Genomic DNA, 14,986 nt, shown 5'->3' on the forward strand with positions numbered 1-14,986 from the left:
TTATCTGTTGCATTACTGACTAACTGCATACCAGACTAACCTGTAACACTCACAAGTAAATACCTTAAAACAAACCATTCATTAGGATGTCCCCGTGTTGTTTACGGCAAAACACATCAGCTCTCTCAAGCAAAATGAAGCAATTCTCACCAAATATATAGTAATGCACAATTCAACTGCGTGACTGCTTTTCAGTGCAGTGAAATAAAGTGGCAGAATAGTACAACAGAAGAGTGCACTCAGTCAGGGTATTTCGTTACTCTAAGCCAAATATTGATTTTGGTTATATGCAGGTAAAGCTGCAGTAATTCAGAACCAATAGAAGCCTTATACTCTAATTTTTGCTCTTCTAGGTTCAATGTAGACTAGATTCACGGTGATCTTTGTGATGGGTACAGCTCCAAAGACACAAGCCAAATATCATGAAAGGTCTAGGAAGCCACTTAAAGAAATAAGTGAAGACTTACCCATATATAAAGAAATCTTAAATCTTTTATAGGATGCAATTCATCCCTTACTTATTGTACATTTTTAGGTATTATCTCGTTCCATTTTACCATTCACTTTTTTCAGTTTGCTGAGTGCTGCAATACCATAAAAGTCAATAATTTAAAATATATCTCTTTAAGGCAGAATGTTATACAAATATTTCATTCTGTTGCCTATCTTTGTCTTGTTTGCAGCTATTTTTAGCTAGAATGCAGAAATAATTCATGACGGGCCCCTGAGAGGGAGTAGCAAAGTAAAAAAGAATGTCCTCAGACTCCAAATGTCTTGACAGAACATAGTACGTAACTCAGCAAAAACTCATCTATAACATGCACTGCCATTTGCATAGCACAAATCACCTAATGGCCTCTTTCCGAGGTAGCAAAACTAGCAGCTTAAGACCACCTCAACTGTCACATTTTATTTTATCCCAGGATACTGATGTTACCCCAGGACCTAAAGGCCTAATACACTGTTTTCAGAGGAACATGAATAACAATTATTAGGATTCTAGGAAATCAGTGTTGCAGTTCAAAGGAGTACGATGAAACAATTCCCTATTCCAGACCTGACCACCCTGAAATGTCCATACACATTCCTGAAAATCAGACTGTCAACTCTTCACCTCCACCGCCACTTATTAATTCGTATAAGTGAAGAAAAAAACCAGACAAAAATACCATTTGCTTTCCCATCACCACATTAATATTACACCCTTCACAGAAATGAAGAAACACGCAAAACCCAATTAAAGTAGACTGACTGGATACATTGCATAAAAGCTCCTTTTCAAGCAAAAAATGATTATTTTTTTTTCTTACTTCAACTGTTCCTTAAAACGGATAGGTTGCTTCTGCCTTGTGCAAAATAGGAGCAGTACATTAATTTTATTCACTTTTCCTAAGATTTTATTATCCAGTTGATAGATTTATACCAAATTTCCTGATTGAATTTGCTATTCACTATGACCACTACATTTTTCTATATTTAAGTCTTGAAAAAGTCAGAAGTTATAATCAAATTATATATATTATATTACAAAAGGTTGCCCTGTATTTTCAGATTAGACCACAGAGCTGCCCAGCAACATCCCTTACAGGGATGCAAAAGAATGAGTAATAAATGTTTAAATTTTAAATGTGAACCCATAAATAGTCACACGAATATTACTGATGACTCCAGTGGGCCTGGACATATTGGTAAGACCTTTCTGCATGAATACAGGTATTATGGAAACAGGACTAGAAAAACTGCAACTATTTCAGAATACAGTATCAAGGTAGAATGCAGCTCTCAAAAATGAACAAAGACTGCTTTATACAAGCTTTGTCACTATGGACATTAACAGATAAATTATTTTATAACACTGATTGCCCAAATATTCAAGAGAAACAACATAATGCTGTTGTATAAAAATTGTTGAAATGTCTACATATACTGTAGAGAAACTCCATAGCAAAGATCTGTTTTCAACATATATATACTACAGTGAAAACTTTTATTAAACCTATTAAGGTCAGGAAGAAATTGCTGAGCACAAAGTAAGCTGATGATGCTGTAAACAGATTACTGGTGCCTTAAAAGGGATCTGCCAGAACATATCACTACAGGAGTCTATCCTACATGAGTCAACTTTTAAACCTCTGTAACTGGCATCTGAACCGGAACATGTGCAAGCGTGTAAATACACGTACTCCAACCCACTCTTCACTTCCGTCTCTTTCTGCTGCCTTTTTCAAAATCAATTCCTGGGTTGCACAGCAATGCAAGCAATCTGCATTTTGATTGTGTTTTGCAATAGTATGCAGAAATATGCATATTGCATGTTTACTGCACTAGGATTGATAAAGATACGGTGCAGGTGCCCTTCGAGACGCCTACTTACTAACAGGAAGTCTGTGTGCAGGGAAGAAGACAACACGAAAACCTGCTTGTTTCTCTTGTCCCAGGGAACTACTCATTTTAATAAGTAATTTCTTTACTATCCAATTATTAGTGATTGTAAATTACTCCTTGTCTGGGCACAGTATCAAGAGTTACCAAACTGTTGCAATACAACTCTCAGACCTTCCAAAAGCCTATGGTGTTAAATTCTGCACTATAGCCAAATTTAAGTGTATTTTCTAAAAATAGTAAGTTACAATGAATTAAATATTATTCCACAATATACCTATTTAAAAAGAAAAACCACCCGTCAGAAAAAAAACTATCACAATACTATAGCAGTTATATTTCTGCTGTAGCTTTTATAGATCTCAAAGTAGCAGAGTAGCTCTCTCATGCAGCCTGTGAGGGGGAAGGTAACTCCAAAACCCGTAAGTATGCTTTGTAAACTCAAGAACAAAGTTTCAATATTTTTATTTTACCTTTCACCGAGGTAATCTCCAATTACCGTTTTATTTAATCCTTCTCCTTTATAAAGGAACTGTGCAATGTCTTCTGCAGTGTTCTGCAGGAGGTCATTTTCTATCAGAAACTGTATTCCCTAGAAGAGCAATTCCAGAGGAAAAGGAATGTTATGTTTTCTTCCACAAGCATTTATGTAAATACCCGTTCTAACATTTGGTATTAATATACTGACACAGACATATACATGGGACATTAAGAATTACATTAGCCTACAGACTTTTTTTTTTAATGAAATGGTAAACAAATGTTTTTCAGTTAGATAATCAATACTTAGTACTGGTGTATAGATTAAAATTTTAAGGCTAGAAGTACTAGGTGGCAGTTTGAATAATTCAGTGATAAAAATATCAAATATTAATTGAATAATGATTCCATGTTGCTCTTCGGAGTTAATGTGTGAGTTACTTTGTTCACAATATTGCATATACTTCTGCAGAGACATAACCTCTTAAATCATATAATGAGGAGGTGTGTAGGAATAATTTAATTACAACCATGACACAAAATAAAGCATCCTTTATCATCTATAAACTGCAACCCAATACACCAAGCCACTACTTGCAGTAGAAGTCGTGTCTGAAGATACTGAAACTGGTTTAAAAGAGTTTTTGCCGACACTGGGATTATCAGTGAATTCTGGTTGTGCTTAAACTAAACTATTCACAAAGGACTTGAACTAGACTAGTCACAAAGGACTGTTCATGAACCAGTCAAGCTTCTACCACGGAGCTTCTACCAAAGCCAGGAGGAGAGTCTTACCCTGTCCCTCAGTGGGTACTTGATCAAGCCCCTCGACTCCTATGCCTCCACAAATCACTGGCCCTATAACTGGCACACTCTAGGGATGCCCAGAGAACTTTCTGCAAAGCGGTAAAGAAAGGAGACTAAGATATAAAGATTAAGTAGAGGATGAAAGGGATGTTATTCCACCACTCAGCAGGTCATGAGGAGATAGCGCTCTCCTTTTCCTCACCACACATCCCAGCAAAGACGTTGCAGTTCCTGCTGGTTTCATAAAACTGATAACAGCACGGTAGGGAAAAGTAGGAATGGCAGTTGTAAGTAACCTTAATGTCTTTGATTCGAAATACATACAGAAGAGTTTAACAAATTATTCCAGGTCTTTCCTACTAGAATATGTCATAATTTCAGAAATATCAGAAGTTTTTCAATTTCTGCAAATGGAATGTATTTCTTTTTTATTTCATTGCAACTGGGAAAACTTCCATTACTTTTTGATATAACAGTAACATTCAAAAAAAGTAATTACCCTTCTGTTTGGTTGATTCTGGTTTTTTATAATGAAATTATTACCTGCCTGACAAAAAAAAAATCAATTTTCTGATCTAATGTAACAAAGAAAGTGAACTGTGATGTTATAAGGCTCAAAGCTTTTAAAAAGAAGTCTGGAATGCAATTCTCTCAAACCAATTTTATCATCATCTGAAAACTTAATTTCAATTGACAGGCTGGTATTCTGACTGACAACTTAGTATTTTTATAAGTCATTTCAGAACAGACATGATTTTGTTGCAAAGAATATATGTTTTATCTTGAAACAGAAATAGCTGAGCTCTCCTCAAAAGTGATCCCTTCAAAGCTCACTTGAGAACTATTTGTACAAAAAAAAATTTGACTATGCAACATAATGTTTTTTCCCCACACCAAGTTACTCAAAAAGCTTTCTTAGATCTGTCAACCAACAGAGAGCCTTCCTTCTAACAAACATCAGAAATAGCAGTTGCAGATTCCCTTGTTCAACACCTGGACCATATTATTCATGCTTAGTGTAAACAGACTGGCCAGAATGGTTCTGAAAAAGTTGTATAAGTTACTGAAAAAGATGACAGACATGACTATAAGCATGGAAAACAAATTTCTGTGCACAGAAGGAGATACTCTTAACATGCTACAAAATAAATTTAATTTTCCTTTTTCTGGATTTTTTTTCCTGTTTTTTTTATTCTTAAAATGTTAAAGAACCAGAAGTCAAATAGACAGGAAGAGGAATTTGGCTGGGACAACAACTCCAGCGTCTGGAATAAATGGTAAAATAGGTCAGCTAAATCCCTATCAACTCCTACGCTATCTTTTGTCATGATGCAAATTTTCTCTCTGTAGACTGACAGGAGACAGAAGACAGCTGTACTCGTTTGATCTCCCCGCACAAAATTCATGGTTGCAGAAATGTTCAATATTCACTACCAATAACGCACAGATTTTTTTTTAAGTCAGTGCAATGAAATCTGCTTTGAATTTCAAAGCTTTTACAGTAATTTAATTACAGATTTTGCAGTTACTTAAACCCTGCCTTTGTCACAGAGAATTCATTTTCTGGGCAGTACCAACTTCCAGTGCTGCGAATTTCAAGCCCAGCCTTACGTCCTCTGCACAGGTATTCTTGAAGTGTTTTACAAACTTTACCATTATAGCCTTTCCCACACTAGCTAACCAAATCCAAACAGGAAGGTACGTGATGCTACACCACGTAGCTGCGTTAAACACGCCTATTTTGAATGAGGATTTTCTGGGTGGGGGCAGCGAGAATTGCTCTATGTACAGGTTACACACTAGGAAATGCAAAGGTCTTCAAATAAGAACGGTAAAAGAAAACTACCTCACTGTGTTCCTGTAATATGAAAACATTAGAACTCTGTTATTTGGTTTTAAAGGAGAAAACTTCAGGGATTCAGCGCATGCATTATTACCTGGGGTTTTGACCCTGGCTGGAAGCCAGACACCACAACAACCGCTCCCTCACCCTCCCCAGCCAACAGAAAGTTAACTCTGCCCCAGCTGAAACCAGGACGTTACCCTCGTTCTTTCACATTTCTCATCTTCCCTTCCATTTACAAATGAAAAACATCCTTTTCGCAATAACCCCACGTTAATTCTCTCATCATTAGAAGGATGTATGTTTTACCTGCCTGTAATTTACAGTAGCAGCTGCAAACTTAGAGCAGCCAGCTACTGCAGCCCACCACTGATTCAGACGTTATTACGAAATCACTACTGTAAGTCTGTTTACCACATTTAAATTATGTTACAGTAGCAATGCAGCCACAGCATCTATTTATAGAAATAATTTCACCCAACAAGAACAGTAACAAAAAAATAGCTAACATGGGAATAAAAGCATCTGACATCATCCTGTGACTTTGCCACAAACTTCTAGGATGTGAAAGGGCTGGAGGGCAAGAACAAACTATCAGGATATTTGGCAGTATACTGCCCTCAACAGAACTGAAGTTAGACAGTAACCAAAATGGAAAAGGAAAAGAAAATACATGGTCAGTAGCTTAAAAAAAGTTCGTATCTCAAAGTACTCAAGTGTTTCTGGTAAATTGAAACCAGCCTGAAGAATAGCAGCCACCACTGTACTTGGAACATTCCAGAAAAGCCACCAAAACGTAACTGAATTCAATACAATTGGAAAGAAAACATGTCAAGAACTAACAAGAAAAATAAATGCTAAACAACTTCCAAAAAGACTCTTCACAAATTCAAAATGGAATCGCAATTAGAAACAACAGAAGGCAGTAAAACAACACAAGGAAGATGTAAAATGAAAAGTAAAGGCTAAAGGTCAAACATGCCAAAGCAGCTCTTTTAACTATATCACGGGAGGCCTGTAAGAGTATGTGCAGGTCCCTGAATTTTCCAGAAAATTAACAATTGTTTAAGAAAACCAGAGAGACTGCACTTCTTGGCTCAATGCACAGTAGACTTCTTGAAACAGGTAACCAAGCTGCTACCTGCAGGTGTTTGTACAAGTCATATAGGTACACATACATATCTATATATGCATACAAACATACATAAGTTCATACATGCCTTTTTCACAAACAGAATTTAAAAGTCTATATAAGAACAAATGTAAAAAAAACATGTTAAAGGTATTTTGGAAAAAAGAAAAATAGGAGGGCGTGAAAAAAAAAGTACAGTCTCACTAATAACAAAACATCAAAATATTTTTAGAAATATATCTGACATACCCACATAGAACACCTCTATCAGGTACAAATCATTTTCTGCAAGCCAGCTCACTCAATACCTGGCATATTTGATTGTTGATAAATAACCGCCATCATCAGAAAAGGTTTGCTTAAGTCAAAAAGCACACATGACTGGCAAATGACTAGATGACTGCTTCTAATTTAACCCTCCGCTCAGTGTATTACAGGATATACAAGTAAGGCCTGTGAACTAATATTATCAGAAATGTTTTCTTAAGAAAACTAGACTGTATTTGTCATGGATCATATTACAAGCAGGAACTTGATTCCTGATAAGTGGAAAAAAAATGTATCTACCTTCTTAGGGTCCATGTTGAATTTCTTCCTTCCCATGGCTATTTGCTTATTTCTTTGTGTAGTTTTGCTACACATAGAGAAAAAGAGGAAACAACAAGCAGTTATCAGTTGCTCTTTTACAAAAACAACAACTTCTGGATTTGTATTTTGTCTACTTTGTATTTTCTATTACAAAACCAAAACATTAATGTTTTATGAGGCTCATGTTACATTTATGTTACTATTTGCAATTATTTCAAGTGATTTCAGCTTCAGAGAACTATATATTTACTAACTGGACAGTCTAAAATATTACGTATTCTCTATCCAAACATATGACACACCTGAACAGGATAAAGTTAGGCTTTAGAGACTTGATAACAGACTCAATAAAGGTGATCCGATGTTCATTTAGCATGATAAAACTATTTCTATTTGCTATTCCTGGAAGACCTGTTCCAAGGCCTTACTGAATCGTGTCCATATGTTAGCACTACTTACCTTTCTTCCACACTAGTCAGATTATCAATTTCTGTCATAACCTCAGCAATTTCAAATTTTAATCTCTGCCAAAAGAAGGAAAGACAATATGTCAACCTACGTTAAAAGGAAAACAGTCTACCATATATTAATATAATCAATTAGATTTTATTTTCTAATATTTGCTAGTCACCTGAAGAAAAGTGATGAATCTTAAAGATTTTACCACAACTGTATGACTGTTAAACGCATGGATCTGAACTCCCAGAGTGTGCTCGTGTGACACAGAGCATCAAGACCAAATTGCCATTACCAATTTCAGCACAAGATTTCTTTACCCAGATTTATCACTCACTCCTAACCTGTACACAAATCTGCTGTTTAATGAGTTCTTGATTACACAAATCAAATGTGTAATATGCACATATCACGCTGCATAAATACAGAAGTTACCATCTTTAAAAGCAGACAAATGACGCTTAAATCCTGTTCATCATTAGTAATATTTAGCTTAAGCTTTTTATATGCTTTTAAAACCATTACCTGGAATTCATACCTAGGTACGCAGTTTACTGTAACCTAATCTACTGAAGCAGCCTTCTAAGGATCTTTACAGATAAACCAATTACCTCAATATCATCGATCAGTTCTTTTTTCCTGCGACGGATATTTAAAAGCTCTTCTCTTTCTTCTATGGAGAGGTCATCAGGCACTGGAATAGAGCAAAATGTACAGTCTTTTACCATTTGCAAACATACCTTGTAGCAGAAAACTAAATAATGTGACTAAGAAAAGTAAGTTTAAATGAAACATCAGGGAATTTATTTAAATGGAATAATTTTCAGGAAAAAAACCCCTACAAAACTCAAACCTTATTTATTGGAATTCTACTTTATAAAATCATAAATAAGTTAATGGAATGAATTACTATGGACAGAATCCGTCTTTCAAAAGAAAGCTAGACAATCAAAGGAAAATTGTTACCATATAATACGCAGTAAGATACAGCTTAATTGCCAAATTCAAATTTGATATAATTCCAATTATTTCAGTAACAGACTAAAATTCTTCACGTAAATAAATTACGATTCAAAAGACATGACTATCTTTCAGGGGAAAAAGACAAAGAATAGCCAAAGCTATATACAAGATGTGTATCCTGGTGCTGATTTCAGACACCATCATCATTTTAGCAGTATCCCTTTGGTTGCTTTGTAGAGAGGCAGCTAAGTACAATACTACTAACATCCTTAACAGCAAATACTTTCCATCAGTAGGATATACAGATAAATACACAGTCAGAATCAGTTCTTTAACATAGTGTATCACAAACTTATGTTTTTGCATAACATCATTTAAGTGTGCCTCAAGTCAATTTGAGGTCTCTCCTTGGCTATGCTAAAACAAAGGTGGTACCCTGCTTATAAAAACTGCTTGCTACTGAAGACACAAACCGTGTTCCTGCACGCAGCTACGGCTGCCACTCACTCCAGCAGTAGCCCCTTACCCTATTGCCTCTGCCTGACAAAAGTTACTCACACAAAACCTTTATTTTTCTTGAGCAATTAATTTTCCCTAGCAAGAAACTTCTTTAGACAGATTACTCTCACTCATTTGTACACCACCAGACAGCAACCACAAATATTCACCTCCTTTGCTACGATCCTACAATAACAGTTTTAATGCTACCCGCTTTCTTGGAAATAGCTCCTTAATTACAGAACAGCTTTTCCTTCTAGCTCAGTAAAATGGAGCAACAAAAATAATTATTAACATATTTAAATGGCCTGTCCCAACAGCAACACACAACAATGCAGTCACCTGGGATGGCCAAAGCTGGTTCTTTATGTCATATACACACAACAGACTGCAGCAACAGGATCACAAGTGAAGGGTCAGCTTGACAGGAGATTTTTAAAGACACATTTGAATCACAGCCTCAGTTCAAATTTTAACAATGAAATATACTGATTATTTTCAACATCCAGTGGTTAAGCTCCTTTCTTTTTAGGATTCTAATCATAACATAAAATCCAAATGGCAACAGACTTTGTTAGACATGAAGTAATTACGGCAAATGATCTCATTAAACTACTCCAGATACAAACATGATTAAATTACTTCCAGTTTAGGAAATGACAGTCTGTTGAACGAATACCAGACTTCAATATGTTTACCTGCTTTTTCCCTTCATCTCATCAGAAACTCACCCACTCCGAAAAATTCTTTGCATGCAAATACCAATACGAATCTTTTCACATCAAACCTTATAAAAAGACATGATGTAGGCACATGTTTGTCATCCATGTATACTCTAAGATCTTAAACCAACAGAACTCAAGAGATTTTATGACTATACGCATACTAGGTACATACACATACCACAAATATTCCAGTTAGTTAACTGAGGACTGACAATAAAAAAATTAAGACTGTTGCCCAGTGTTGATTATTAAAATGGCAAACAGTGTATAATCAATCACTCTCTTAGGTAAGTGGCATTTTTGCAGTATTACATCAGTAGACGAAATTAGATTAAAATTTTGCAGTACTAGTACTAGCAGTATTAGTAAGAGTTCTAAATTTTTAACTTTTTTGCCACAGCAGACATTTTGGTAACTCTCACCTTCATTGGCAACTGGAACTATTGATCAGAGCCTAAATAGAAAATAATCTTTTAGCACTAAATATTAATAATTCATAGATGGTGTTTGATTTTTCTTCAAGCTGAGCTAAAAAATCTGGATTAGATGCCATCACAAACCCTTCCCAAAGCAGAACGTCAGGGAGTGGTACTGCACTTTCTCCTCCCTTACATCACTGCACAGCGAAAGGCCCTTGGGACAGGTCTGGAATATGCAGAACAAGTTAAACTGCTGTTTGGAATCAACGCAAATTGTGACAGCTCTCCATGCTCAAGCAACCCACCAAAGAAAAGAAACTGAACACCTCAGTCTTTCTCCTACAGAACCCAAAGACTGTCTGCTGTGTTTTTTCCTTTCGTCTGGTCACAGCCACAGCAGAGACACAACCCTCACAAGTATAATTAATGATGCTGTTAGACAAAAAGGAAATAAACTAAATGGAGTCAGGCCGCCTTTTGCATTAGGAAATAACATCTGCCAGATGCAAGACAAGAAAAGTCTGCTGGAAAAGAAGATTCTGCACTTGGAGAGCACTTAGAAAACAGCACTTAGAGAAAACTGCACATTAATGCAACATCTTTAAATAACAGTATTAATATCAGAACCAAAAGATTCCAGTACCTTTTGATCAGAATAAAAGAACCAGGATACAACTGAGCGGGGGTTACACTACTGCTCTGTTTCCAGAAACTATTGATATAGTCAATATCTTACAGTACTGCTCCGTTTCCAGAAACTATTGATATAGTCAATATTTGTTCTACTCGCACTATGAGCACAGAGGAGGAACGACTGACTTGCAGAATGACTCCTAAGTGCACTGTCCTGTTGTCACCAGCACAGAGGAGGAACGACTGACTTGCAGGATGACTCCTAAGTGCACTGTCCTGTTGTCACCATCAACTGGCATGTGTGCAAGAGCCTGAAGAGTTTGAATTTGCCTTATTCTCACCCTTCTGTTGGTTGTATATCATCACTGCCTCACTTGAGCACAAGGTGCCTACAATGCAGGGACCACAGTGAGAGCCTGAAAATAATTTTCTTCAGGAAGCAGACCTGTAGAGCTGTGGTGCCCAGGTGTTCTTAGAAAATGGAATAAGCACTTGGAATATTTCCAGTTTGCACATAAAAATATTTTACTTATTCAAAAAATTTGAAAGCCACAGTTGAAATGTTTGGTGTCAAGGCTCATGTTAGACTCTAGCCTCACGACAAGCAAATGGGAGATCAAAAATGGCTGAAGAGTAACAACAGTGCATTAAAACATCTTTACAGTCCCAAGACAACACTGCAGACACATGACAAGTGACGATCTGCCCTGGCAAGACCCCCTCCATAAGCCACTTTTTTGACTTCAGCAGCTAGAACACTTCTGCTTTTTCTAACCTTGTGTTCACATAATCCTCCACACGGAAGAGCTCGTAGAGCACGTATCACATATTTGTTCTGTGAGACAAATTTTCTAGAGTCCTCTCTGAGTCATTTCCAAGTTTTTTGTCTTTCACCAATTCTAAACACAAAGTAGACAGGATGGGAGGAGTTAGCATGAACATTTAAATACTGGAAAAGAACAAAAGCACTTCAGTATAGTGAACAAGCTGTAGCTGCAGCATGCTTTCATGCTATCTTCTAATCTTTAAATAAAGACAATGTACCAATGTAAGCCATTTGTGTGAAAAACTTTTAGCTTACAGGGAGAGCATTTCCTTTTTGTAAAACTTCAGAGTTTCAACTACTACTAAATAGAAAGTCAATATACCTGCTGGTATTATTTAAGAGCAAAAAAGTTGTTAAAAGTACAAATGATATTCTTGGCCAAGTAGTAAGAGATGAAAACACGACACCATACATGTTGCTACCAATACTACTACTACCACTAGAAAAAAAAAATATATATATTCCAATTCGCCTACCTCTGTTCAATTACTGTAACTGACTAAATGTACTTAAATTAATTTCCTGTAAACAAACACTTATTGGAATACACACTTTTAATACAAGTAATAAATGTGTTAGAAAAAACCAAACAAATCCCAAACTGTAGCTTGCTACAGAAATCAGTGTATTGTCCTGCAGCTGTGATGCCACTTTGTTAAATAATTTTCCACTACTGACAACACACATACAGTATCCAAACAAGAGCATTAGCCCAGAACTCTGACATTTATGAAGACATAAAAAACATTTTTGAGCAAGCAGACACCAAAACCAGAAAAGTCTTTTCCAGATTGAGAAAGAACTGCAACAGATCAACCTGCAAAGAAAGACCCACAGGTTAGTGAAAATTAGGAGCAAATCCCATAACAGGAGACAGAAATCTGGTACTTTCCAAGTCCATGCCCCTGATACTGTCACTTTTCAGTAGGAAAAAAAAAAAATCTTTTCCAGCCCTCCAATGGTATTATATGAACCAAAACTCCTGTGTTTAATTTTTTTTTTACTTATTAGCCTTTCAACCAGCAGCCACCAGCCAAGGTGTAAAGCAATCTCACTCCACCACTTCAACCAACTTCAGTCTCTCAAGAGGACACAGTGAAGTAATCCAGAGCCAGCAGAAAGCAAACGTCTAACAATATCTAACATTGGATAAAACATTAATTCTGTAACCCCACTTCCGAAGCAACACAACTCTCCGACACTCAGTGCTCAACTAACTTTTAGGTTTCACAAAGATAAATATATTCCTTCTTCTGTGTCAGCCCTAAATTGGTGATCGTAAGTATTTCCATTCCAAGCAAAGAACCATTAGACGGAATTTAATGTTACTGCAATTGAAACATCTTGCAAGTGTAAAGATATTTACACAATGCAAGGCTTAAAACTAAACAAACCTATCCTCGCCCATGCACAGAATGGGCAGACATGTTTCTTCTGGCCTTTAAAATAATACACATTCATCTCTGAGAACAAATCTGATTGTCTCAGGACATTTAGCTCAACGGATATTCTCAGGCTATTCTCTCTTCCTTTCCCCCTACACGCTCCCTTTTTTAAACTTAATTATAGGAACATTTTCCAGCTTTCAGACAAGATGTATAAACAAAGCTGTGACCACTTGTGGCTATTAAAAATTCCATAGAAGTTTTTGTAGGAGGACATCCTCCTGAATAGATTTATTTCACAGTGCAAAACTAAACTCTATCTGGATTAAATCCAATCAGTAAAACTAGCTGGATTCGGTCGCTTCCTTACTGCGTTCATCTTTGCTACTTAGTCACTGCTGAATGTGTTCTATAGCATGGGAGTGATCACACTTCCATTAAGAGGGAAAATAATCCTGTACACAATATCCTTTCACACACAAAAATTACCAGTCAGTGGTATGAGGAATTTAGGACCGAGTCCATGGCTTGCAGAGTTATTTTGAGAGTTTTCAGTCACGAGGGACGCTGTGGCCAGAAAGCACATTTGTGGCCAAACCCAGAAGAGAACCTTAAGCTCACATCCATCGTTCTCAGTGTTTAGCTGCTGGAAATCACACCATTACAAGATGTTCCTGAAAACATTTTTCACTCTAGGATAAGGAGATACTTTACAGGCAAGTTACAGTTCAGATATTGCCCTTTTGGGCTTCTAATAAAATGTGGGGGGAAAAAAGCCTAACAATATTAATCCTATTACCACATGAAAATATGTTTTCAGGAATTTAGAGGAGCAGTTTCCCTCTGACATGAGCTACTAAATCTTTTAAGATTCCACTGCAAGGCAGGTTTCATTATATCGGTGATTCACATTCATCGTATTTTTTTTGAAAGAACAAACAAAAGCACTAAAAAAAATGGAAATACGACACACATTTTTATTCTATACAGAAAAGAGACAGCAGGGTAACCGCACTGCCAAGTGTGAAATAATTTATTGTGAAAAACCAACAGTATTCATTATAATCCATAAGAAATACTTCAAATAAAGCAAGATTATGTTTTTGTCCTGGCCAGAAACAGCCATATATAATCTAACTAGCGTTAACGTCCCCAGTCAAGCAGAAAGTAGGCAGTTACAAAACTGCAAAATCAGGGTATGGATAACACTGATGGCAAGGGGGAATATCCAATCCAAACACATTTGATTTCAGCCGTCACACACAGAAGAGTGCTCCCTCGCCATGCTACCTGCAAATCTGCTGCTCTCTATAAAGTACAAAGCACAGTAAATGCAATTCTTGAACCTGAGGGAACAGGAGCTTACAGCAAATGACTGCAGCATATGTATCTTTACAAACTGTGTATGAGATAACATGAGCAACAACAGCTGTGAAGTGGAAGAAAAGAGTATAAAGGCTTTTCACAGCTCTCACATGAGCTGCTAACGCTTGCTACTAGCTATGAGTTGCCCTTTTTAATGGCACTGAAACACAAATAGGTACTTTACAGCAGCTTTCAGATCTTCACCTTGCTATACCAATATACCCATAGAAAGAACTGCAGAGACACCTGCCTTGCTTTTTAGTTCCTAACTATGCCATTGACACATTTGCCATTTGAAAGCAGTATGTGTTTAAGTTAATGAGTATTTTTTACTGTCCATGTTATTTTTATGAACAGGCAGTACTGAAAACCATGATTATTACATCTTATTTACCTCCTTTACCTCTTAGATCCAATAATGTATCTTATTTTATAATTTTGATGTATTTCCACTAAGAAGAGCTTCGTAACAACAAAGTAAAAG

General features: G+C 36.5%; 1 protein-coding gene across 2 annotated transcripts in view; it reads right to left on the bottom strand.

The window, feature by feature from the left end:
* CYTH3 (cytohesin 3) overlaps positions 1 to 8,416 on the bottom strand; it is a 23,272-nt gene extending 14,856 nt beyond the window's left edge. For both annotated transcript variants that reach the window (XM_010081968.1, XM_010081967.1), the window contains exons 1-4: positions 8,300 to 8,416; positions 7,692 to 7,756; positions 7,212 to 7,278; positions 2,856 to 2,974 (exon numbers count right to left, since the gene is read on the bottom strand). In XM_010081968.1, coding sequence (XP_010080270.1) covers positions 2,856 to 2,974; positions 7,212 to 7,278; positions 7,692 to 7,756; positions 8,300 to 8,416 — 368 coding nt within the window. The remainder of the gene's footprint in view (positions 1 to 2,855; positions 2,975 to 7,211; positions 7,279 to 7,691; positions 7,757 to 8,299) is intronic.
* Positions 8,417 to 14,986: the final 6,570 nt, after the last annotated feature.

This window comes from Pterocles gutturalis, unplaced genomic scaffold, assembly GCF_000699245.1.
Source record: "Pterocles gutturalis isolate BGI_N339 unplaced genomic scaffold, ASM69924v1 scaffold7684, whole genome shotgun sequence".
NCBI classification, from domain to species: domain Eukaryota; kingdom Metazoa; phylum Chordata; class Aves; order Pterocliformes; family Pteroclidae; genus Pterocles; species Pterocles gutturalis.